The sequence below is a fragment of the Carassius gibelio genome, chromosome A3, assembly GCF_023724105.1.
Source record: "Carassius gibelio isolate Cgi1373 ecotype wild population from Czech Republic chromosome A3, carGib1.2-hapl.c, whole genome shotgun sequence".
Classification (NCBI taxonomy): domain Eukaryota; kingdom Metazoa; phylum Chordata; class Actinopteri; order Cypriniformes; family Cyprinidae; genus Carassius; species Carassius gibelio.
Window position 1 is genome coordinate 29,381,295 of NC_068373.1, and position 25,570 is coordinate 29,406,864.

The following is a 25,570-nucleotide window of genomic DNA, read 5'->3' on the forward strand; positions in this document are numbered from 1 at the left end:
GGTCAAAAGCGCGCTGGGCAGACTCGGTCCATTCAAAACTGGACTTGACAGAGGTAAGGGCGGTTAGGGGCGCTGCGACCTGACTGTAGTTGCAAATGAAGCAACGGTAAAAATTGGCGAACCCCAAGAAACGCTGCAAGGCGACGCGAGAATCAGGAACTGGCCAGTCAATAACCGCCTTAACCTTAGCGGGGTCCATGCTAATGCCCTCCCCTGAAATGACCGATTCCAAAAAGGTGACCGAGCGCGCGTGAAAGCAGCATTTCTCCGCCTTGACGAACAGCCTATTCTCGAGAAGCCTTTGAAGAACGCGGCGAACCTGCTGGACGTGCACCTGGAGGGAGGGCGAGAAGATAAGAATGTCATCAAGATAGACGAAAACAAATATATTTAGCATGTCTCTAAGAACATCATTTACCAACGCCTGAAAGACCGCGGGGGCGTTTACAAGGCCGAACGGGAGAACGCGATACTCAAAGTGCCCAAGGGGCGTGTTAAACGCGGTCTTCCATTCATCCCCCTCCTTTATGCGAATTAAGTGATAGGCGTTGCGAAGGTCCAACTTCGTGAAGACCTCAAAGGCCGATGACATGAGGGGTAATGGATAACGGTTCTTAATAGTTATCTCGTTAAGGCCCCGATAGTCTATACAGGGGCGCAAGGAACCATCCTTCTTCTTAACGAAGAAGAACCCGGCGCCCGCGGGAGAGGATGAGGGAACTATGGTACCTGCGTCCAGGGACTCCGATAGATATTTTTCAAGAGCTTCGCGTTCTAGCCTCGACAGGGAATACAGTCTACCACGAGGTGGCGTAGTGCCCGGGAGAAGGTCGATGCTACAGTCATAGGGACGGTGAGGGGGGAGAGAAGCGGCCCGCGAACGGCTGAAAACCATCCGCAGATCGTGATACTCCTCCGGCACCCCAGACAAATCACCTGGATCTTCCTGAAACACAGAGACAGAGGACACAGGAGGAATGGCAGAGGTTAAACAGTTGACATGACAAGACACATTCCAAGAGAGGATGGTACCCCTTATCCAGTTAATCTGGGGATTATGAAGTATTAGCCAGGGATGCCCTAAAACTACTGGGAAATAAGGAGAAAGAAAAGTTAAAAAGGATATGGTCTCACGGTGGTTACCGGAGATAGTGAGTGTTAAGGGTGGAGTCTCATGGTTAACCCTCGGGAGAGAGCTTCCATCTAGAGCAAATAGGGGAGAGGGTGCATCTAACTCCATCAGGGGAATACCTTGCGCACGAGCCCATGACTCATCCACGAAATTGCCCTCGGCCCCGGAGTCGATCAGAGCCCTGCAGGAGGCAGAGGAGCCAGGCCAGCGAAGATGGATCGAGAAGGTGGTGCAGGAGTTAGGAGGAGAGACTAGAGTGGTTGCGCTCGCCAGAAGCCCTCCCCTCACTGACGAGCTCTGTCTTTTAACGGGCACACGGCGACAAAATGCGCAGGTGAAGCGCAATACATGCAGAGTCGATTGACCACTCTTCGCTCTCGCTCTGCAGCGGAAATGCGGATGCCGCCCAGTTGCATGGCCTCAGGTTCAGAGGAGGGAAGTGCCAGGGGATCGGCGGGCGGAGGAGCCAGTAGGGCGGACTCCAGACCCCGAGCGCGGCGGCGCTGGTCAAACCGCTTCTCGATGCGTAAGGCCAAGTCGATCAGTGCATCCAGGCGAGTAGGGACCTCCCTGGACAACATCTCATCCCTTATACCCCCGTGGAGCCCCTCCAGAAAACGAGCGAGCAGCGCCGGTTCATTCCAGCCACAGGAGGTTGCCAGAGTGCGGAACTCGATAGAAAAGTCTGTAACTGAGCGCTTACCCTGGCGCAGAGAAGACAAGAGGCGGGAGGCCTCCTCCCCGTAGACAGACCGGTCGAAGACATGGATCATCTCCTCCTTGAAGAGGGAAAAACGCTCGACACACACGGCCCTTGACTCCCAGACTGCCGTTCCCCACTGGCGAGCCCGTCCGGAGAGGAGAGAGATAACGTAGGCGATCCTGGCCCTGTCTCCAGAATAGGTTGATGGCTGGAGGGAAAACACAACCTCGCATTGGATTAAAAATGAACGGCACTGGGTGGGCTCACCGGAATAGCACGGCGGGTTGTTAATGCGAGGCTCCGTGGAGTGAACGGATCCGGACAGGGCTGGCGGATTGAGACTACACTGGTGGAGTTGTTTAGCCAGATCCGTCACCTGAGCCGCCAGCGTCTCCACGGCCTGTCTCGCGGCCGATAATTCCTCCTCGTGCTTACCCAGCATAACTCCCTGGATCTCGACGGCCGTCTGGATCGGATGCTCTCTTGCTGGGTCCATAGTTGGCCAGATTATTCTGTCATGTGGAAAGAGGACCAGAGAGAGCAATTCGCGGAGCAAATATTGTCTTTAATGATCAAACACAGGAGCTTGAGAATAATAGGGAATGCAAACAGAAAAAATCCCAAAGGGAAAAGCTGGAACCAAAACTCGTCCTTGTTCAAAAGGAGAAAGCAAAAGCCACCGGCCGCCCCGGCGGATTGAGTACGGTGGACAGCTCCGCAACCTCACAGTAGAGAGAGAGAGATCGGCAGGTCAGGAGACGAGCAGCGGCTAAACTTCCAGGCTCACACTCACAGCACCCCGAACAAACAGGACTAAGACTGGGACAAACGACAGGGGATAAGACATACCAGTTAAGCGTATTTTAGGGGAATAATCTGGCAAGGCAGGTAGGGAGGAAAGGGAAAGAAGTAGGAGTATTAATCAAAGGAGAAGAGGAAACAGGTGCGGGAAGCCAAGCGCAAAGAGTAGCGCAATGAGGAGCAGCTGAAGGAGATTAACGAGAGAAGAAAGATTAGTGCAAAGTAGGAGAAGAGAAGAAAAAGCATCAGAGAGGGGAGGGGAAAAGGGGAAAGGGAACCAGGATCATGACACCATGTAGACACACCCCTGCTGATTTGGAAGTGACTGAGTAAGCATTGCTTCATGCATCGCTGCATTATTGACATGGACTCCATGAGTTATTCTAATGTGACTGACTCAAGAACAAGTACCGATGGGGTCTGCATTCCCCGCATCAAGAAAAATATCAAGAGATCAAGCATTTGCGTCACAGCTGGCTATGTTTCATTGTCCATTCATCTCTGAATGTCTTCACAAATCTAAGCGAAGTTCATTTTAATGCACTCATGCAGTTTATTGACAACATGCTTGTTCCTAAAGACTGATTCATACTTCTCCATCGTACCTACGTCATAGCCTCTACGCCATAGGCTACGCGTCGGTTTTCATTTATATTTCTTCATCATTTTCCTTGTCAACATGCAATTACACATGCAGACTGCTAGCATGCAGTGTCCACTGGAATGTTGTTGGTGTAACCCGCAGTCTCAAGGCAAAAGCCATAGAAGAACCTGCAGCAGTGATGGTGGAAAATAGAAAGCAACTTCTTTCGCAGCTGGAGTTGTTACATTTATTTAAAATGAAAAAAAAATAAGAGATGACAAAAGAAAAGGAGAAGATGGTGTGATTTATTTTTCATTTATTTATTTTTTCACCGGAAAGGGAGGGGTTGTAGCAGACCAATCCAATACTACAACCACTGCTCCGGTTGTTTGCTCACAGTGTTTGTGTGTGTGTTCACTACTGTGTCTGTGTACTGTGTACACAAATTTTAAGGCTCTGGCTTATGGTATCATTCGCTTTGAGCTATTTTTAGCTTTAAAAAAAATAGCTCATTTTGCTGCATTCAGGATTCTTCTCATTGTTTCCCGGCAGCGGCTAATGAACCGGAAGTCTCGCTCATTTACATTAAACAGCTTACATCCACACTGAAAAATAAGGTGGCTTGAGATACCAAGAAATGAACTGCAATTAACATTAATACCCTCTTAGGTGCCGTTGAATGATTTCAATGATTTGTTAATAATACTACTAATAGTAATAATAATAAAAGTGTTAGCTTAACCAATCTTTTAGTTTAGACTTGGAGATTGCTGTCCTCATTTTAATGCATTGTTTTTCTTCCCCTTTGTCTTTTGTTTTCTGTCGGTGGCAGTAATGTGTCAAAGTGTGAGCGAATGATATATTCAGTTTATAATAAATACATTTTTGAACTAATTAAAATGGTAAACAACCGTTAAATAAAAATGTTTCATTACATTATTTTAATAACTAAACTTTTGATTATTTAAAACATTTTATTAAAGATTTTCAAAGATACCCTACTGTATGCGCAAGCTGATCTGTCTATGCTTCACTCTTGATCATTATATGTACACCAGAATAAAATCACCTGTTGATTGTGTCTCATCAGCTCCTGTGATTCTGGATCCAAACACTGCGAATCCAGATCTCGTCCTGTCCGATGATCTGACCAGTCTGAGATGGAGCGAGTACACTAAACCTCTTCCTGATAATCCAGAGAGATTTGAGATCTATCGCTGTGTCCTGGGTTCAGAGGGGTTTAACTCAGGAACACACTGCTGGGATGTGGAGGTTAAAGAGAGCTCATCCTGGGGTCTTGGAGTAACTACAGCATCGAACCAGAGGAAGGGAGAGGATTTCTTTAACACTGATGTCTGCTGTGTGCAGTACAGACTGTATAAATGGTCTGGTTTTCCTGTCAAACAGAAGCTTGAGCGTGTGAGAGTGTATCTGGACTATGACAGAGGAACAGTGTCATTCTCTGATCCTGTAACTAACACACATCTACACACATTCACAACCACCTTCACTAAAACAGTCTTTCCGTTCTTTCATAGTTATTCTCACATGAGGATCTTACCGCTCAATAGTTAATAGCCTAAATGTTACACCTGTAGGTCTGCATCTTCCTGCTTTCATCATGTTTCTAATATTTAATCCATATCACATGAGTAAGAGTGCTGTTGATCTGAATATTAGTACAACTATGATTGGGCTGCAGCTGGTAACACACTGTAAAAAATATTACATGCTATCTGCTAAAATTATGGTAACTATATTACACATATTATATTTGAGTAGATTTTAAGGTTGTTGTTTTTTTTAGTGAAATTTACCCAAATAAATTAAGTAAAAATTCCTAAATTATTTAGTCTGTGGCACTATAAATTTAATATAATTAGGGGAATGTGCTCATTTATTTTAAGTTTATTCTCAAAAGTCTGTGGTTTTAAATGAGATCTGTTTGTATTTTGTTATTTTATACATTTACAAGACTGTATACAGCCAATCAGCTCAAATAGGAAAATACTTGAGAAATACTGGAAAGTACTGCACTAGCAAGGCTACTGTTCATTAAACAAGGTTATAGTACCTTGAGTATTACTACAAGAGTAGTATCCATAGTACTATAAGAGTAGTATCCATAACTACAAGCTCTACTCTTCTGCACAGTGGTAACGATTGCACTGTGCAATGGAAACTTCAATGTTACAGAAACTCTTACAAATGTCAAATGTAACTGAACATTAAACATTAATAGATGCTTCCCTTCACTCAAAAACATAAAGTAGCATTTAATTTAAAAATTTACTCTCCATATCCAGCCATATGCAAAGCATGCTGGGAACTAACAATCACCTCTAAAATAAAACTGCAAAATTGAGCTAATTCACTTAAATTAAATAGGCAGCCTTCTTTCCTTAATTATTTTAGTTTAATCAGTTCCCCAATTCAAGCACCAAAACTGCTTAAGTCTCCAAAAAAAAAAAAAATGAGGAAAATGCATCTCTTGGTTTTATTAGTAAAAAGTCCTCATTATTTTCTATACAACACTGAATCACAATTTCTTTAAGGAAATCCACACATTATTTTTAATTATCACCTTAATTTTTTTGATGAAAATTACAAGACACATGATTCATTTTTTACAGTGCATGTCCGCTCTACAGATGCTGACAAATTGCTTTCAACAGATCAGATGGTTAAAATCAAGTAAATTAACTATTTTTAAGTGTTATTTTTGTTTCAAATTAAGGCAAAGTGTGATTAAGCATTGAAAATGGGGGGGGGGGGTGTTGTATGCTTATGCTTTTAGATTGATTCATTGGTGTGCAAAACGGTTCAAAATCATGTGTTGTTCTTTAGTAGTCAATTGTTCTGTGAAGCTTGTAATGTACCAACAAACATTGCACAATAAATAAACATGGATATAAAGTGTCAAGTTTTTATAATCAATGTTTGTGTTCTTCAGTGTGCTTTTGAATGCATTTTGTCTCACCTGCTGCACAACAGCATGTACCAAAAGAAGATCAGAAACTTATCCACCTTCTTAAGACACTCTTCTGTCTGGAGGACAAACAACCAGTGTGTTTAGTGTGCAGAGATTATAAATTAAGACAAATGTCTCTTGAATCATATATATAAAAAAAAGAGGGGGGAAAAAAGCAAATACATACAGCACCACATTTATGCACTCAGCATTTCTGTCATTTAGCTCAACTTCATAACACATACAGTTACAGTATATGATCACATCACTGCTTTTTATTTTGCTTATTTCTAGGATGAGCTCAGTACAGCACTGAAATCCTTCCAGGAGAAACTTCAACAGAGGGTGGGGTAGTGGGTGGATGTTTATTTGTTAAAATGTAAGTTATATATGTTTGTATTTTAAAAAAAATGTGTAATTACAAATGAATATCTACTAACATTTCTAATAATACAAATATTTAAACCAAGAAACTTCAACAGAAAGAAAGCATGGAAGGAGGGTTCGAGAAAACAATTAATCAACACATTAAGGTGAGGAAAGAGTATCAAGAGTCAAATACATTTTCATCACGAGTGTAGGATCTGTTATACAATCTTTGGATCAATTTTATTTTATTTTTTTCATTTAATGTAATGTTTTCCAGTATTTCCACTTGAGCTCAGTTCACCAGTTTTCAGCATAACTGAAAAGCTATGACCAGTCTATATTTTTAAGATTAGTCTAAGCTGTTTATGGAGGAAGAGGAGCAGAAGAAGCAGATGATGAAGGAGAAGCTGGAGGAGATCAACACACACATCTCAGCTCTTTCACACACAATCAAAGACATGGAGGAGATGATGAAATACAATGACGTCTGCTTTCTGAAGGTCTGATTTCAGATCAGTGATTGATTGATTGATTGATTGATTGATTGACTGATTGATTAACTGATTGAGTTGTTGATGATCAATGGTGTGTTTGTTCTGCAGAAGTTCCCAGTCTCGATGGAAAGGTGAGTGATCTTCTCTCTCTGCTTCTGATCCAAAGCCACTTCAGTTCTGATCCTGAATGTTCTTCCAGAGTCCAGATCTCATCACAGCCGGATCCACAGACTCCTTCTGGAGCTCTGATTCATGTGCCGCGATACTTGGGCAACCTGCCCTTCAGAGTCTGGAAGAAGATGCAGGACATCGTCCAGAACAGTGAGTGAGGAGAAGATCTGAGCTCTTACACACACACACACACTGGAAATGATGCATGGGGGAGGATTACAGAGGCATGGGAGGCAGTGTCTCCTCAAAAAATGCAGAAAATAATAGATATTACAAAAATAGAATGATGCAGTTGTTACTAAATGTGACATTAAAAGTGTAAAAGTCATTCATTTTTATAAAGTAATAATCCCCGACAGCGACACCCACAGCTAAAGTTACAGCGGAGACATGCCTACATCACACTATGTTTGGATATGATTGGTTAAATCATTGTGCGATAAATCCTGCCTCTTGTTTTTACACAATACTCAGATAAACGTCACATCAATGCTTTTCTTGCCACATCAAAATCAAACTTGAAATGTAAGTAAATTAATTGATTCATCATTAAGACTTCTGGAAGGATGCATTAAACTAGACAAAGAATGTGCTGTTCAGGTAAATTAGCAAATTTTACTATACCGATATTTTTTTAATTGCCTGTTAAAGTGTTATATTTGAACTTTACACAGCACACTGATCCTTTAAAAATGCATTTGCGCACAAACACAAATACTATCCCAAGGAAATATTGATTTTATTAACTTTTTACTTGTTCCGATATTTTAGACTGTGTTCCGTGTTTTGTGTTTGTTTTACTCCCTGTGACCCAGTGTTCGTTCTCATGTTGATTAATTTGATTCCTGGGGCCTGTACCATAAAACTAGATTAGCTGGCTAGTCAGGTCAGTTTCGGTTTAGTTTTCACCAATCCTGGATTTTAGGTACTACCTATGTGGCTTGGCTTTTAGCCAAGATCGTGTAATATAAATAAGCTGTATTATCAAAAGATTGCACTATTTAAAGTGGGGGTACAATGGTGTTTTGTGTATGCAGAGTTGTACATAGTGTTAAAGAGATGGATTCTCATGCTAAACATGGCCAAAGTTGTAAAAAAATATTTTTTAGGAGTAACTGACAATTTCTGTGCTGGAAATCTTACTTGTGGGTTGGTACAAGTTTCGGCTGTTTTTTTTCGATCATGGATCTAATGACGTAGACAATAGCGGAACTCCTTATAAGAGCATTTTTGTCTGAAAAGTTCGCCTGCGCACATGTTGGCCAGAGGAAAGCCAACATGTATTTGTATCTATCTATCATCACGCTACACATAATGAGTATTTAAACAAAAGACACAAGAAATCAGTTACAAACTTTCATTTTATACTGTAAGACACATTTTGAGCCTTTTTTTTTTAGTAAAATTAATCCATAAAACAAAAAAATTTAGTCCAAGTATTTTATAGACAAATTTTTTTTTTTTTTTTTTTTTGGCAAATGTAGTAATTTTTTCACCAGAACAAACAGTAACTAAAACTAAATTTTAAAGTTAAAATGAATATGAATCATGTCAGCTTTAATTAGAGGTGAACTATAGCGTTTGGACAAACATGTCTATATTTGTAAGGAATAGTTTACCCCAAAATGAAAATTATCCCTTAATTTATTCATCCTTAAGCCATCCTAGTTGTACAGGACTTTCTACTTTCAGTCGGACACAATCAGAGTTATATTAAATAATATCCAATATTCAATATAACTTTAAAGCTCTAAAAAGCACATCCATCCATCATAAATGTAACCCATACGACCCCAGGGGGTTAATAAACCTCGTAGTGATGTATTTTATGATGGATGGATGTGCTTTTTATAGCTTTAAAAACTCTGGCACTATTCAATACCATTACAAAGCTGAAAATAGCCAGGATATTATTTAATATAACTCTGATTGTGTCCAGATGAAAGAAGAAAGTCCTATACAACTAGGATGGCTCGAGGGTGAATCAATTATGGGATAATTTTCAGTTTGGAGTTAACTATTACTTTAATATACTGAACATTTGGAAAACCAGGACAGCATGATCAAGAGCAAGATTAACCATAATACACCAAATGTTTCCAAACCCAACTGAGCTCTTTACCAGAGCTGTCAGCAGGTTTAGTAACTCTGATTCATCAAGTACCCCTCTTGGAAGGAAGAGCTCCACTGAGCAAGTTGATCCATAAGGCATCCATCTTCTCAAGTGTAAGTCAATTTCAGATTTTTTGAGAAAGCCAAAAGAAGGACGGCATTACCACCAGTCATGAATGTCAGAAGTTCCTCAAATGGTTTTTTCTGTTAAGCACATTATAAAACATCAATCCTGGTTTCACAAACAAGATTTAAACCTGGTCCTGGACTAAATGTTAGAGTGGTTTTAACAAAGCAACTTACACTGCCATTTCTTAAAATATGTCAGTGCCATTCTTTTGTCTCAAGATGCACAACAGTGAGATTTTGTCCAACCAAGCTCATGAAACAACATTATAAATGAAAATTAATTATATTTCAGCCCTAAATGCTGTTGAGTAAACATTCCCAAGCGAAGATGGTGTCCTCTTCAATCTGTCTGTGGTTGCTGCCTTCATCACCTGGCTAGCCCTATGCTCTATACATAAGTTTAAAGAGTAATGCATGGCTATTAGTATTAGCAAAATTCAAATCTAAAACTGGTCTATAAAAAAATATAATTATAATAGATTCCTTTTGAAAAAGCCCATTCACTGTCAGATATAATTTCTGCAATGTAATTCATAGATATACAAACAAATGTGATTTTAATACAGCCAAAATATATCAAACAAAATGTCAAACTTTCAGTGCTTAAAAATCTGTCCTCTTAAAAATCAATGACCCTACCTGATCAGGTTGAGACAGGTCGACAGAAAAAAGCATGCTGTCTTTAAAAAAGCATGCATAGTATGGTTCCAGTCAGTTCAACTCCAGGTTCCAGTGTAGGTTTGACCGGATGTGTATTTAAAGCTCTCAATATTTCCAATCTTACAATTAAAAAAGAAGGTAAATTAAATACTGAAAAAGTGTGTTTAAATGTGTAATCCTCACCCACTCACTGGTGTACTGTGGGGTCAAAAAGCCTAAGACCACATTGAAAGAACGTTGAATTAAAACAATTCAAAAAGACAATGTGTGACATTAAATGAGGAAATATTTGAGATTCTGCACAACATCTAATCAAATCATTGCAAATTTGTGACGTTGAATCTTCTTTGTACAAGACATCATTACTGCTTGTTTTCAGTAAAAACAAAAGATGCTCTATAAAACATTCTCAAATCACGCTGAAATAACACATTAATAGGTTTGGGACACACTTGAGGCCAAGCTAACTGGAGTGTGTGTTGTCAAGAGGGCCGGAATACTAAGAATTTCTGAGATTTATGAGATAAAAATTACAATTCTTTTACCATTGAATCACCCAACCTTCCATCATTTGTTGAAGACAAAAGGAGAGATTAAGTGTGGTGGAAAAAGATGCAATGAAAGTGAATGCTGTCTGAGAAAGGTCATGAAAGCTTTGGACGAATAGGAAATTAAATATTCATTTTGAGGGGAAATACCTTTAAAGGGATAGTTCACCCAAAATGTTTTAATATTTTCATCACTTACTCACCTGTATGAGTTTCTTTCCTCTGTTGAACACAAAAGAAGATATTCTGAAGAATGTTTGTAACCGGATATTTGATGGTAGTCATTTATTTGCATAGTATTTTTTTTGCTACTATGGAAGTTGAAGGCTGTCAACTGTTTAATAACCAACATTCTTACAATTAATTGAATTGCAACACCTGTTGAGCATTCCGGCGTTTTTTGGATTGTACTCCACTGATAATCCAACCATTGTTTAGGAGTTGGACTCATGCCATTCCTTTAGGGACAACTGTGGTTTCCAGGGAGGTCAAAAGACACACTTCTCTAATGAAAGGACCACCTGTGTTTCTTTGGCAGCCTCCCAAAAGGAAATAAGAAAATTTAATTGTGCACTTGTTTTTTCATTAACTAATTCAGAAATAACATATCTTACTTCAGGCAGTTAAATATTCAGTTATAAGAATGTCTGTGACTTAATGCAATGCTTTGCAAGATGAATAAGAATACATTGTAATTGTATATTTTATTTCACTTTTTACCCTCAAAAAAAAAAAAAAAAAAAAAAAAAAAATATATATATATATATATATATATATATATATATATATATATTTATATATACACACACACACACCCTACCCTATTGCATTTAGTAAACTGTGACTAGCTTTGGCTCTTCCTGCTGACTTGAATGGTTATGTTTCCCGTTTGTCAGATTATAGCTGGGGAAGTCGTAGCCAAATGGTTAGAGAGTCAGACTCCCAATCGAAGAGTTGTAAGTTCAAGCCTTGGGGCCGGCAGGAATTATGGGTGGGGGGAGTGCATGTACAGTTCTCTCTCCACCTTCAATACCATGACGACTTATGTGCCCTTGAGCAAGGCATCGAACCCCCAACTGCTCCACAGCATAAATGGCTGCCCACTGCTCCGGGTGTGTGTTCACAGTGTGTGTGTGTGTGCTCACAGTGTGTGTGTGTGTGCACTTCGGATGGGTTAAATGCAGAGCACAAATTCTGAGTATGGGTCACCATACTTGGCTGAATGTCACGTCACTTTCACTTTCATTTTTAACCATAAATGTGGATGCTGTTTTTCTGATGTTCACTGAAGTTTTCGTGTCTTTTCTTCATGTCACTTAAAATGTTTCCATTTTGAATGGTTGTTACTAAGGCGAGACACATGAGGAAAAAATAAACGATCAGATGAGAGACTGTTATAAATCACATACCATTCATTGCTGAACTTTCTACCATCCATTACTGGAAATTAAATTAAATTGCTGGTTGATATTTCCTGATTTCAGTAATGTCTATACGCTTTTGGTACATGAATTAGATCTCGTTCAGACACTGGAATTGATATTGGTTCTGGTTTTAATATTAAACAATATCTTGAGCGTGTGAGAGTGTATCTGGACTATGACAGAGGAACATTAGCTGCGTTTACATGGACCCTTCTAATCCGATCGTAATCTCAGTAGAAGCACAATCAGAATAAAAATGTTACATGTAAACACATCAATCGGATTGAATTGGCTCGATCCAACTAAAATTTCGATCGGATTGTAAGGAGTGGTTTATCCCTTTAGTAATCCGAGCGTGAGGACATGTAAACACTTCATCGGATTGAAAACCGAAACTGGAAAGTACTGCGCATGCGCAGTGACGTAGAAATCGCGTAATGACGTATGACGCGCGGAACGAGGTGTTCCTCCTGGTGAATAAAGTGACAATAATCTTAAAAGCTCTCCTTTCACTCATCGTATTTGAAGTGGAACACGACCACGTCCCCCCAGTCCTTGTTTAAGACTCCATCAACATTTACCTAAATGTATTTGAGAATCACACTGTGAGACAGCTCATTGTCTAGGTTTTTGAATATTTGAAAGTGACATTCTTGACGCGTCAAAAGTTTCAGTTTAAAACGCGTTTTATTTTATCTGTCTCTCCCAAACACTCATTTCAGAATTAATATAATTTTATATTATTTTTCTATTACTGGTTTTAATGTTGCTGAAAGTGTTGTCTTCTCAAGTTAGAAATAATGAAAGTTTTTTAGTCACATGATTTTGTGTAATGTTTCACATCATATGGTGTCTGTTAATGGTTCACCATCACTTCCTCTTCCGTTTCCTATGACACCATACACTGAAGAAAATGTGCACAAACTGAAATATGTTCCTGCATGAATTGTGAGGGATTGTGTGGAAATGTCTAGCTAGTGTGGACCTTGTTTAATGTGGAAACAGATGACTGTTTAACAAGCATGCCAACACTTTCTGTTCTTTCATTTCCAAGTAACAACTGATGAAAAAGTTACAAAATGCATGTTACATGAATAATAAAAATGGATTAATTAGATTTGACATACCATTCCAATCAAACACAAACACAGTGAAATTCATATCAATCTTTATTTGTACTTAGAAATTTTGCGCAACAAATCTTTTTTTTTTTTTTTTTGTCCTTTTTCCTTTAATGATTTACACCAGGGCAGATTAAAAGTCGATCTGAATCTCTCATGCCATTATTCCTGCAGGAGCGGCTGAAACGGACCTCTCACATAAAGTGCTTCTGTCAACGATCGCTTCTCTCTCTCTCTTTTTTGCAATAGAAAAAATGAAAAGACCGCGGAGGACAAAAAATTTCCATGGCTCACGAGAAAAGTGAAGGAAGGGGAATTCCTTTAAAAAAAAAAAAAAAACCTGGGTGAAAAAAAAGACTGAAAGAGCAGAGAAAGTTCAGTGAAGGCGTTCTCAGCCCAGGATCAGACTGGATTTGCCGCCAGGTGGGTTCCTCCGGCCGGAGGGGTGGGCAGCAGCCGATGGGGCAGCAGGCTGTGCGCTTTCCTCCTTCTGCTCCACGACCTCCTCTGGAAAACACACACAGATACTAGTGACCGACTGCACAGACGCTTGCATTAACATTGTGTGAAACAGAGGTGCCCAAACTTTACAAAGGGACAAAAATCAAACCTGAAGGCTGGGGTCAAAGCTAAATGCACTACAAAATACATGAAATTAAAAAATTATGATTTAGAATTTTTTTAAACAAACTCACTTATACTTTTGTTTTTTACATGCCCAAAAAAAAGAAAGAAAAGTCATATGCTTTGATGCCATGCTTTTTTTGTTTTTTGTTGGGGGGGTGTTCAAGCAAATGAATAATAAATAAAAACAAATAAAACCCCAAATAACCATATGCATGCTTCTAAACTATAGTATTCTGCTAAAAATTCCTGTCGGATTCAACACTGATAAGACGATATGATCCACATGAGTTGAAGATGAAGTGAGTGAACATGGTTTATAAATTATTAACTGCATGAAACCATTCACAGGACATCTAAAGAGACACGGAAACAATGTTTCTTGTTCAGTTTGTTGATCATTTTGTATATTATTTGGTCTGTGCACTTCATGGTAATATTAATACATTTCATAGTTTGATTTTAAGACATGTTTAACCTTTTGACCTCTCAGCCCTAAGATGGATAGTTCACCCAAAGATGGAAATTCTGTCATCCTTTACTCACACTCAATATATTCCAAACAGCCATCGACTAGTCTGATCAACAAAAATCATATTCTTCAAAATATATGCTCTTTTCTGCTCAACAGAAGAAACTACAACAGGTTTGGAACAAGATGAGGGTAAATGAACCGTCCCTTTGCTGTGTAAAACCTGGATCTTGAAGCAAAACCAGTTAAGTACTGCTGCTCCAGACGTTTAGTATGGACCTGGTACTACATGGATGTGAAAACAGAGACTGGATCTACAATCACAGACTCACTCAGCTCATCACCACTGGGTCTCTAATGGATTATAAGGCCAGTGTATTAGCATTTCATGGGGATGGGAGCACTGGTCTTCCTGGAAGTGTTCGACTGAAGTGTGTTTGGTAAGGTGTGACTCAGAAGCGTCTCACTGAAGGACTCATCATGCGCTCACAGGAGAAGTGTTCGGGCTCATGCACACTCACTAATGCACACTTGTCCGGCCTGAAATAGATGCTACTCAACTATATGAATGCAGATGCTTTCATTTGACAAACTGAGTCCAGAAATGCATCATAGATAATAATATAACAACTACAACAAACTGACACATAATTGCTGCCACAAGGGGCGATATAAGACGCTCACAGAAACTGATCTGAGAGAAAACTGAGTGTAGAAGACCAAAAGAGACTGATGAGGATCTTACTGTGCTGGTTAGTTATAGTTTAGTTTGTTATACAGCATCAGCTCTAATGCTAACTGTTTGTATTCTGATTACAGACATTTGAGGACAGATTATATGCAAAGTGAAAAAGCCCACAGCCAGCAGACATGAAGAACCCAGGAGAGGATGAGATTTACACTGTGCATTGACTAATGGCAGAACATGAACACTAGAGCAGGACTGCTGACCCCAGACCAGCCCGAACATCCCATAACACTGAACATCACAACACGCATCAGAGCTACAGTATATGGCCATAATATATAAAGTTAAACTTTTATTTATTTTTCATTTTTAAATGGGGAAAATCAGTCTGTGTGCATTTTATTAATTTGTGAACTATACATTTATCAGTAATTAGAAAATACAACAAAAGTGTCATTTATTCATACTAAGACTTTTACCTTTTTGTTTTATCATTATTATTATTATTATTATTATTAATAATAATAATAATAATAACAACAACACCATGGCCAAAAAGACACCTGTCATGTCCTCTAAATGTAAAAAAAAAATAATAATAATAATAACGTTTGTAAAATTTTACTTACATTATTATTATTGATAATAATAATAAATGTTTGTACAATAGAAATTAATTATTAGTTGTTAAACAATCACATTTTTGGTTTAATAATTTAAGTGAAAAATTTTTTTTACTACTAACAATTTATAAAAACATTAAAAAACAACAACAGATAGAACATTTAAATGGGGAGACCGACTTCATATGTGCAATAATTACTGTGCTTTTAATGTGCAATAATGTGCATAATACATGAACGTACATATGTTTTTAAGTGTATGATTCTCTGTCAGGTGTTTAGTTGGGTAGATAGGTCTGTGTGAAAGGACTGAGGGGAGGTTTCTGCAGTAACAATATCATTTCCTGTGAAGGATTAATAAAGTAACTAATAGATAATAATAATAATCCCCAAACAGACATCTGGGCCCGTATTCACAAAACATCAAGGCTAAAAGTAGCTCATAACTCTCTGACTTGGGAGAAATAATGGGCGTGTCAGTCCTAAATTTAAAACTCCTAAATGTTTTGCTCTAAAAGTATTTCACAAAGTGTTTTAACACTAAAACCATTTCCTGAATCTGTGAAAGGTTAGGAGTAGTGAAGAGGACTCCTAAATCACTAAGATCCTGAAATCTGCCTCGGAATGTAAACATCTTTGGCGATAATGAGCTTTTAAAAGCCATCGCCTTTGGTTTTGGAGGTCATCCCGACTCTAACTCTTCCTTTAATCATGTCCTTGTTTTCATCAACCAGCGGTGCATGAACTAACAGCTGTTCTTGTGTCCAGTTTGTTTTATTTTACGTTTGCATGTCTCACTGTCAGCCATGATTATTCAACTCCGTTTATATGCATATTCACCAATTCTGAGAAGCACACATGAAAGAGGCTGACACTAAGCTGAACATATACTGGTTTAAATAGTGACACTTAACCTGCATTTTAAAACCTTTATTTGAATATGGCAACATAATATTGTGTTCTACAACATTTCTACGAATAAATCTCTGACAGAGACCAATCAGTGCGTGCATAGTTAATAAGCACGCTGACATCATCAACAGCAATGAGGTAAACCCCGCCCACTTTCTCTTAGCTGAAGACTTCGGTCTGTTCCTCAGTAAGAGTTTGCCTCAGCAACTTAGTGAATAAACTTGGCTATTTAGGAGAACTTTTAGTGGCAAGATAAAATGTTCTGTGAATACAGGCCCTGTCATATTCAGAGATATATATATAAATAATCATTTAAAGCCATTGACAGAAGATTTAAAAGAGGTGGGGATCCCAGAGGTTTAATCTATATTCATTCATCGGTCAAGATGGTTTGTTAAAAAATCCTAATGAAAATGAGTGGATGCCAACACAAGTCCGAATGGACATCATTTAATTACACCAGAGTCAGAGTTTCCCTAGACGTGTTGGGTTTCTAATGGGATCCCCTCATTGTGAACCGAAACCGTCAGAAACAGCTCTACTGCAGACGTCCTTAATGAGAAGAGCAGACGTGGACTCATGGAATAAACCTTAACTGAGAGAGAGAGAGAGAGAGAGGAACATTCCAGAGCTAAAGCAGAGCTTCAGCAAGCCTTTATTAGCAGCATTCCTCCACCAATGAGAGTCACACGTCACCCAAACCCACAAGACCACCAAATACTGAGAAGAGTCTCACCGTTGTTCTCCTGCTCGCTTTCAGGCTGATCCTGCAAAACAAGAGCAGAGTCCAGATCACATATCAGGATTTACTTCAGCTCAGATCACATTAAACACAGAGTACTGAATATCCAGTGAGAAAACAAAGGGTTTTAACGTCGAATAAAAACATTTCTCTCTGCATTTAGTACATCAACAGAACACATTTCAAGTTTCTCGTTGGGATTCAAGATCATGTAACTAAAAGTGTTCTGTAAGAGCAGAGACATTCAATACAGACAAAACAGAAACAAACGCCTGTAAGAACCAGACAAAATCAGGAAGAAATTCCTCCTGTGAAGGACGAATGAATGAATCAGTCCACGTACAGTAGAGAGCTCTGTGGTTTCACTGACCCAGAGAACAGCTGTGTGTGTGTGTGTGTGTGTGTGTGTGTGTGTGTGTGTGTGTGTCGTCCACGGACCCTGCGGCTGTTCATTTAGACCCCACCCAGCTAACGATGTTATTTGAGACACACATCCAGTCCGTTAACAGAAGTACTGTGAGCCAAATACAGTTACAATAATAAAACCACTCTGAGCTTCAGCCACAGAATATTTCTCACAGTATTCTTCAATGATTTACCTGACCTACATCTCACTGCTGCTCATATATTCTCCATATAACCTTGTGTGAGATGAATCATCTTCAATCGATCTATTAAATCTCTTGTGGAGAAATAGATGTAGTCATTTAATAGGTCAATCTGATAGACCTGCTATAGAAGAAGAAAGTTATATTTATATATATATATATATATATATATATATATATATATATAAAATAATTTTCTCTGCCCTGAAAGTCTCTGAACTTATAGAACAATTTAAATTAAAATTATTAAAATTTATATAAGAATATTTCAAATAAAATGGTTTATGCTATGAATATTTTCTATTTTCTATGTCTTTTCATCTAAATAAATACAAAGTAAAAAAAAAAATCTTACAAAATAGTTTCTGTTTGTCTTGAATTCACATTGTTTGTTTCTAATCAGAATTTTTATGACGATGAGAACAATATTTAAAATATTTTTTAAAAATTATAATAAATGAACGCATACACCAAAAAAAAGCTTGATAAATAAATTAGTATTTTCAGTCTGTCCTGAATTTATCAGGCTTTAAAGTTCAAGATAAAATCACTGTAACGTTAAAGAAAACAAAAACAAATAAAATAAAAATTTATTTTAGATTTAAATATTTAAGATATTTAGATATAAGGTTGCAATATAAAAACGTCTGACAAAATACATTTATAATAAAGATTGAATTATGTATTTTCTGTCTCAAATCTCTCTGCTTTATTGTGCTTGATTTATCATTGCTCACATACTTTTAAACTCATTTTGATGAAAATAGATTTGTTCTGAATTTCTTAAATCTTTAATTTCAGGCAAATATTTCAAATGAATGAAAACATATGTTTACGCTATGAATAAACATTTATTTTGATGAAAGTTTGAAGGAAAACATCTCACAAAATAAATACATTATAAAGATTTAATTATGCATTTTCTGTCTGGCTTTCTAGTACAGTACTCGTATTTATTTTGATGAAAGGTTACAGGAAACAATTTTTCAAATTTATTTCTAATAAATATGTGTTTTGTGTCAGACTTGAATTTGTCTGCTATCACAGTGAACTGTTGACAGTAAGAGCAGGAGCGTGCATGAAGTCAATACAACGGTTCATTACAGACATGAACTACACTGAACGACCTACATTCACACCACACTCGTTAACCTCCTGTTTGATCTGAGAGGTGTGTGTGTGTGTGTGTGTGTGTGTGTCATATCAGGACACAACTCTGTATAATGACATGGGTATGACACAGGTATTACAAGGAGAGGGTGACTTATGAGGACATAACCCATGTCCCCATTTTTCAAAACACTTATAAATCATACAGAATGAGTTTTTTTGAGAAAGTAAAAATGCACAAAGTTTCCTGTGAGGGTTAGGGTTAGGTGTAGGGGTTGGTGAAGGGCCATAGAATATACAGTTTGTACAGTATAAAAACCATCAGTGTGTGTGTGTGTGTGTGTGTGTGTGTGCTCACCGTGCTGTTGGCGGGCTGATCAACAGGAGTGCCGTTATCATAGATGATGGCTGGCTGGCATCGCCTCAGAGGAGCCGAGGGTTCACCGCACAAGACGCCAGACGCTTCTCCACCTGAGACCAGAAAACACACACACACACATCAGACCACAGAACACACACACACACACATCACACCACAGAACACACACACACACATCAGAACACCAGTGCATACCTCATTATCAATAACTACAATAGAAACCTAATAAAAAGGTATAAAATGAAAGGCTTAAACATCATGTCAGAAATATCCTCCATGTTAATGGTCCATGGTAAATGTTCACCACTTTGATTTTAAGGTCATTTTGTAGAATAAACAACTGTGGTTCAATGTTGGGTCACCGCTTGATGTTCGAAGTCAATCTGAGTCATGAAATAACATCAAGCTGTTTTCTGCAATCAGACGCTGGAATAAACATAAGACACATGTGCAACAGGTGTGTGTGATGTGAGAGGAAAACAGCCACTGGCACACACACACACACACACCTCGAGGCTTTGAGGAGTGTTTGAGTGACACGACCCTGAGGTCAGAGGACAACAACATCTCAACACACAAGACACAAAGAGGTTTTGGTTTGAGGAGAAAAAACAGCATCCCATCGAGAGTCAATGGAGTCAAACCAGCTCAACGCTAACAAACGCTCTCCTTCAGCGGTCTTTGTTCAGGACGGGCTTCTCACGATGGAGAGAGTTAACCTTTCAGAGTCATGACACAGAGCAGATATGAAACTACATATCAACATCACACTTAGATTTGGATAAAGAAACAGAAAAATAATTAAAAATATGGTTGAAAACGAGAAAAAAGTGATTCTGCAGGATTATGGGGAGAGGAGTTTTTGACAGGAAAAAATATTAAAGCTGCTTTAAGGCAAGCCTTCAAGGTTAGCACAAAAAGCATTACGCTGCAGTACACTGGCAAAGAGACAAGAGGCTTCTTCTCTAAACGGATGTCAGTCGAGATGCTTCACTACGCTAGATAAACTGCTTCTGTGGCTAAAAAGCTGATTTAATGAATCGACAGACTACTGGCTTCTCTTCAACATGTTCGCCAATAAACATTGGCTTTGGATTGATCTATTTTTAGTTTGCACTGAAAAAACAAAACCCAGCCGTTTTATAAGAGATGTCATGGACTATTAATAAAACACCAAACATGTGCTTATTTTATTACACTATTCAATATTGGCCTGTAGATTTCAATTATGACATATCTTTGTTTCTCCACTTCGGTATCACTTACACACACCAAATCTAGTTTTATTCCCATCCATATTCTGAAGGTTTTTACTGAGGGGTTTGTTCATACATCATTTGCGTGATTTTATTACTGCACATTTTTCTTTTTGTAGGTTTAAACTTCATTTCTAAAGTCAGTTTTCAAAAAAATAGTTAGTTTCTCCATTTCAACAGCACTTCCACCAAATTTAACCAATTTATTCCCATCTATCCTCTGAAGGTTTTTACTGAGGGGTTTGTTAAGAGATCATTTATATAACCTTTTATTCCAAAAAACATGATGAAAATGTCTTTTTTTTCTGGCTGTTGTTAGTATTTTTGTGATAAAAAGAGTGATTCAAATCCCCTCAGAAAAAAATCCAGCGAAATAAAATAAGACTTTTGAACCTGGCTTTATCCAGTGTTCAGATTAATCCTCTGGAAATGCTTGCAAATGATTGCTTATCCAATTAGAAACACGCTTATTTAAACATAACATATCAGTAATGCTAAATAATTGCCTCAGATGTACCGCGATTACTCAACTGGGGACAGTATAATGATAACCATTCGTTACACTTGTACCCTTTTCACCCTTGCTGTCTTGCAATAATGGAGAGAAATGTAATGGGATTTTAACTTCCAGAGCCAACTGTTATACTCCATTAGCTGACAAAAAAACAACCAAAACCCCTTACAGAACACAAAAGACAATCACAAAGACATCCTGCCTGGCACCTCTGACGTCTCGCTCAACTTCCTGTCAGCTCGTTCAATCAGACCCACATTATAAATCCACAGATCCTGCGCTCATGCATACTGCACATTAAAAGCCCAAGAGTTTTCCCTGAAGCCATGATGCAAAATTCATATCAGTCACTCACAATCTCAAGACCTGGAGATCATGGCATCAAATCTCTGAAAGGCACTCAGTTTTTTGGGTCACTTAGATCCGCTTATGCATGTCTTTTGATTTAGATTTCTACTGAATTTGAGCCTTGTTTTCTGAGTAACGGCTGTAAAACAAGCAGACGGCCCAAACGCTGCGGCGGGATTCAACATCTCAGACGAGAGCCAGGGAAAGGTCTTCAGAGAGAGAATCAGCAGATCTATGAAGGACACCTGGCCGAGTCGAGCATTAGCGCTGAATCAGAGCTCAGATTATCCTGATACAGCTCCTGCAGGGCTAACGGTGTTCACAACACAACACACATTTCTATTCCAGAAGATAAAGATGCTGTCAGACTCTGAACATCTAAACACAGAGGAGCCGTGCTGTCTACATATACAGCTCCCTTCTGAGGGAACATCCTTCAAGAGTGACAGATCCGGAGCAGCACGTGAAGCACACGGGAGAGGAGAGTTTGACGTGTTGCTAAACTAACAACACTTTCAGCACACAGACACAGCGCTGGCAGTGGGGACATGGTTTAAATTATTAAATAAAGTTCAGGTGTAGTCAACATTTCCCTTCACTGTGTGAAAGTGTTTCAACATGATGTCACACACTATCTTTCCCTACACCGTGAATCACTTCCTGAATCACTGGACGGTCGGGTTATTTGTCCAGGAAATGACATCATGCCAAAGGCATGCTGAAACACTTGTGGTCGTCTGTGAACAAAGCAAATATAGTGAGGGCAGATTACTAAGTTAACCATGATAAATCGTTCAAAGGCAGGTTTTAAACTCTGAACTCCAGCTAAAATCAGTTCACACTGCTGCTTATCTGAGCAAACACACGTGTAAACCCAAGACGTCACGTTCTCTCCGTGTGCTGACAGACGACAGAAAGACACACAACCGGTCTGACAGACATCACTGTAAAATGTAGACGTTTCTGCTAAAAGTTCTGCTTGTTTCATCAAATAAATGCAGAATTGCTCAGCAAAAGAGATTTTCAAATATATGTGTGTGCGTATATCCCAAACTAGTGTATACTTTCATACAGATGAGGTCCTTGACTTCCTCATTTACAGTAAACATTCGTGTAAATCATCACAGTTGTTGAACATATAAAGGTGACATTGACACCATGCAGGCTTTAAATAATGCAAGCATTAAAATCTAACCAAACCCAGACCTGACTGGAACAGAATTCAAACCAGATGTGTGTGTGTGTGTGTGTGTGTGTGTGTGTGTGTGTGTGTGTGTGTGTGTGTGTGTGTGTGTGTGTGTGTTCTGTACCTGGTGGGTTGTTCCTCCGGTGGGCGTGAGGGTCATCAGGTTCAGCAAAGATACTGGAGGCCATCTTGTTTTTGCGCACAGGCTTCTCCTCATCCGAGCCGAAGGAAATATTTGAGGCTCCACCAGGGGGACGCAGCACCCTACGAGACACGGGTCAGAAGATTTCGACTCAACAAATCAATTACACAAGCTTCAAATAAACAGCACATATCGCATGAAGGAAACAGCAGGACTTCATGGTGCTTGTGACATGATGCAACGATGCAAATACGTGAACAGTAGAGATTTAAACCCTCGATAACAGTACAAATTATCATTTTACATGCTTTACATGTGAGAACGAGGAAGCAACATGCAAAAATTCAAAGCAGGGTATGTCATAAGTCTCGAGTTTAGTCATCTTGGTGCATTGATATAAAATGTAAGTCTTTCTTCTGACCGTGTGCTCATATCAGAAGTGTATTTCCATGATGAGCTCAGAGTAATAACAAATGAAAACCAGCACAGTAACATTTCAGTAAACACTATAACATACAAAAGATTTCATTCTGAAATCTTTAAAGAAAAAATGCCCACAAGTATATTTGCCTAATATCATATATAGCAGAAAAGTCCAATAAAATACGGTTTATAGTCAATGAAGTCAAATCATATAATTAGTTGTATGTTTCATGCACGTATGACCTTTGACACATAAAACAATTTGCATAATCAATAAAATAGCATTGATTAGACATAGGCCTTATACATTTTAATGTGTGCATTTGACAGACACTTTTATGACTTCATCAGGTCATGCATACACTGGGAATCGAACCAGTCACATTTGCATAAGCTAATAAAATAGGCATTACCACATGTATAAACTATGCACCACTTTGTACAACTATCTATATTGTGATGGATCTATCAAGTAACTCATACAACAAATGGCTTCAGTCATACCACCCAACCCCAAACTGAAAGACACCACACACACACACACACACACACAGCTGACCAGACCAGAGCTATTCCAGTGCTGGATGGTTTTGATTCAGCACATATGTTGATTCATTAAAAAGACACGAGGGTGGGTGTGTGGACAAACCCGGGGTAAAGTGACTGATGTGGTCGAGGGAAGCCCTAATCAATGCTTTTGAAAAGCCCAGAGCAGATCTCAACACCCTCCCTCCATCGGCGCAGGAGGAGACCAGCTGACACCCGCCGGCAGCTGTCAGGGTCACCTCCATCCCAACTCAACTTTCTGCTCCTTTTGTCAAAGGAATCGACGGTGTGGCGATTATAAAACCAACCAGTGCCGTCTGGATGGACTGGTTAAACAGCTAATGCCTTAACCAGACTAAAGCTTGGGATCAGATCAAGAGCCTTATTAGAGAAGAAGGCCATTCGCTCGAGACCCCACCCAACCGACACGGGAGACACATGGCATTAAAAAGCCCTCCTCAAGCCCAAGATGCATGCTGAAAACATCCCTAAATCAGTCCGAGTGACCAATAAACACGCCTGCTCTCGGCTTGACCTACATTTCTGTCCTCTCCACCGAGGGGAACCCCAGACACGCAGGATTTAACGACTAAAACTGGGGGAAATGACAGGGGGACGAGAATCAAAGGTGGTGAGGGAGGCAACATGTTGCAGCAAGACCCAAAGCCAAGATGTCTGATATTAGGATTAATATACCAGACGATGCCATAATCCTCGTTTAAGATGTGTGCATCAGGCGGAAACAAAAGCCAATGCAACATTTCTGACATGCAAATGTCTGAATGCATTTCCATCCCTCCCTTGAAAGTTACAGACCATATCATTTCTGGATACACAAACACACCTAAAAAAAATGAGTTAGTTTGCATCCCAAAGTCCTTTGGCCAGACGAGCAAACCTTCCACTGGCTGGCTGGACCAAATTCAATGCATCTGTTCCAACCCTAGTATCAGAAACCTTTTAAGGACAATGGAGCGGGTATTTTTGGGCCAGAGCTGGAGGTTACACCAAACAGTCAGATGACTGGGACTAAACGGATGACAATATAAGCAGCAGAGAAAACATGTATTGATGAAACACGATGCAAATAAACTTTAAAGCAAATCACCCAGTTTGAGATGGCCTGCCAGCCCCATTCCTTTAGGCTGGGTGAAGTTTGGGCACCATCCACATCAAAACACCAGACATCACATCAAACCTGCATACAATGAGCCTGGAGTGAATCTCAGATCATTATAAGGGTGGATGGGTCTTCGTGGCCAGGAGGATGATGATGATGATGATGATGATGGTGACAGACAGTCTGGGCTCATTCAGACCAAATGAAAACGTGAATCAATCCAAACCCATTAAATATTCAGGTTGATAAGCTTCATTTGCGTTCGTGTATTGGTGGAGGAATCCATCCATCATCATCATCATCATCATCATCACCTCCAGCTCTGAGCTCCTCTTCTTTTGTCTTCCTTCGGATCTCAACAAACCCTTTTAAAAACACTTACCTGGAGCTGTTTTTGGCGCCAGGCTCCATGCCTTGGAAAGTGGTCGTCGTGGTCATGTTGAGCGGGTAATGTGCTAGCTAAGCCGCGTTAGAAACCCTTCAGCAGGACTGAATTCGTCTAAATCCTTTCTCCCGCATGGGCTCCACCCGGACCAGCTGAAACCCGAGCACAGCGGAGCGGCGCTTTAGACCAGCCCACGAAGCCCCGCCCACCGGGGCGACGCGCGACCTGATTGGACGGGGGCCAGCGGTCCCTGGCGTTTGATTGGAGCACTGGC

General features: G+C 39.4%; 3 protein-coding genes across 7 annotated transcripts in view; 2 read left to right on the plus strand and 1 right to left on the minus strand.

The window, feature by feature from the left end:
- Positions 1–6,135, plus strand: part of LOC127941524 (kinesin light chain 1-like) — a 160,125-nt gene extending 153,990 nt beyond the window's left edge. For 2 of the 5 annotated variants that reach the window (XM_052536979.1, XM_052536943.1), the window contains one exon: positions 4,310–6,135. In XM_052536979.1, coding sequence (XP_052392939.1) covers positions 4,310–4,794 — 485 coding nt within the window. In that variant the 3' untranslated portion in view covers positions 4,795–6,135. The remainder of the gene's footprint in view (positions 1–4,309) is intronic. The other 3 variants (XM_052536975.1, XM_052536968.1, XM_052536960.1) reach the window with 2 other exon arrangements.
- A 789-nt stretch (positions 6,136–6,924) lies between these two features.
- On the plus strand, positions 6,925–7,394 carry LOC127943229 (E3 ubiquitin-protein ligase TRIM35-like). Its single transcript, XM_052539529.1, has 3 exons — positions 6,925–7,059; positions 7,162–7,184; positions 7,253–7,394. The coding sequence occupies exons 1-3, from the start codon at positions 6,925–6,927 to the stop codon at positions 7,380–7,382; spliced, it is 288 nt and encodes a 95-aa protein (XP_052395489.1). The 3' UTR covers positions 7,383–7,394.
- Positions 7,395–13,248: 5,854 nt separating this feature from the next.
- LOC127941816 (jupiter microtubule associated homolog 1) lies at positions 13,249–25,474 on the minus strand. The gene is made up of 5 exons (XM_052537259.1): positions 25,294–25,474; positions 22,805–22,944; positions 19,356–19,468; positions 17,274–17,304; positions 13,249–13,725 (listed from the first exon to the last, which is right to left on the minus strand). Exons 1-5 carry the CDS (start codon positions 25,347–25,349, stop codon positions 13,610–13,612), a joined length of 456 nt encoding a protein of 151 aa, XP_052393219.1. The 5' UTR covers positions 25,350–25,474; the 3' UTR covers positions 13,249–13,609.
- Positions 25,475–25,570: the final 96 nt, after the last annotated feature.

What these genes read in the sequence shown, in the direction of transcription:
- LOC127943229 (XM_052539529.1), top strand. Translation starts at nt 6,925, where the DNA reads ATGGAGGAAGAGGAGCAGAAGAAGCAGATGATGAAGGAGAAGCTGGAG. An exon ending in ATGACGTCTGCTTTCTGAAG is followed by an intron (nt 7,060 to 7,161) that starts GTCTGATTTCAG and finishes TTTGTTCTGCAG; the next exon opens with AAGTTCCCAGTCTCGATGGA. An exon ending in TTCCCAGTCTCGATGGAAAG is followed by an intron (nt 7,185 to 7,252) that starts GTGAGTGATCTT and finishes ATGTTCTTCCAG; the next exon opens with AGTCCAGATCTCATCACAGC.
- LOC127941816 (XM_052537259.1), bottom strand. Translation starts at nt 25,349, where the DNA reads ATGACCACGACGACCACTTTCCAAGGCATGGAGCCTGGCGCCAAAAAC. An exon ending in GGCGCCAAAAACAGCTCCAG is followed by an intron (nt 22,945 to 25,293) that starts GTAAGTGTTTTT and finishes CGTGTCTCGTAG; the next exon opens with GGTGCTGCGTCCCCCTGGTG. An exon ending in ATCAGCCCGCCAACAGCACG is followed by an intron (nt 17,305 to 19,355) that starts GTGAGCACACAC and finishes CTTGTTTTGCAG; the next exon opens with GATCAGCCTGAAAGCGAGCA.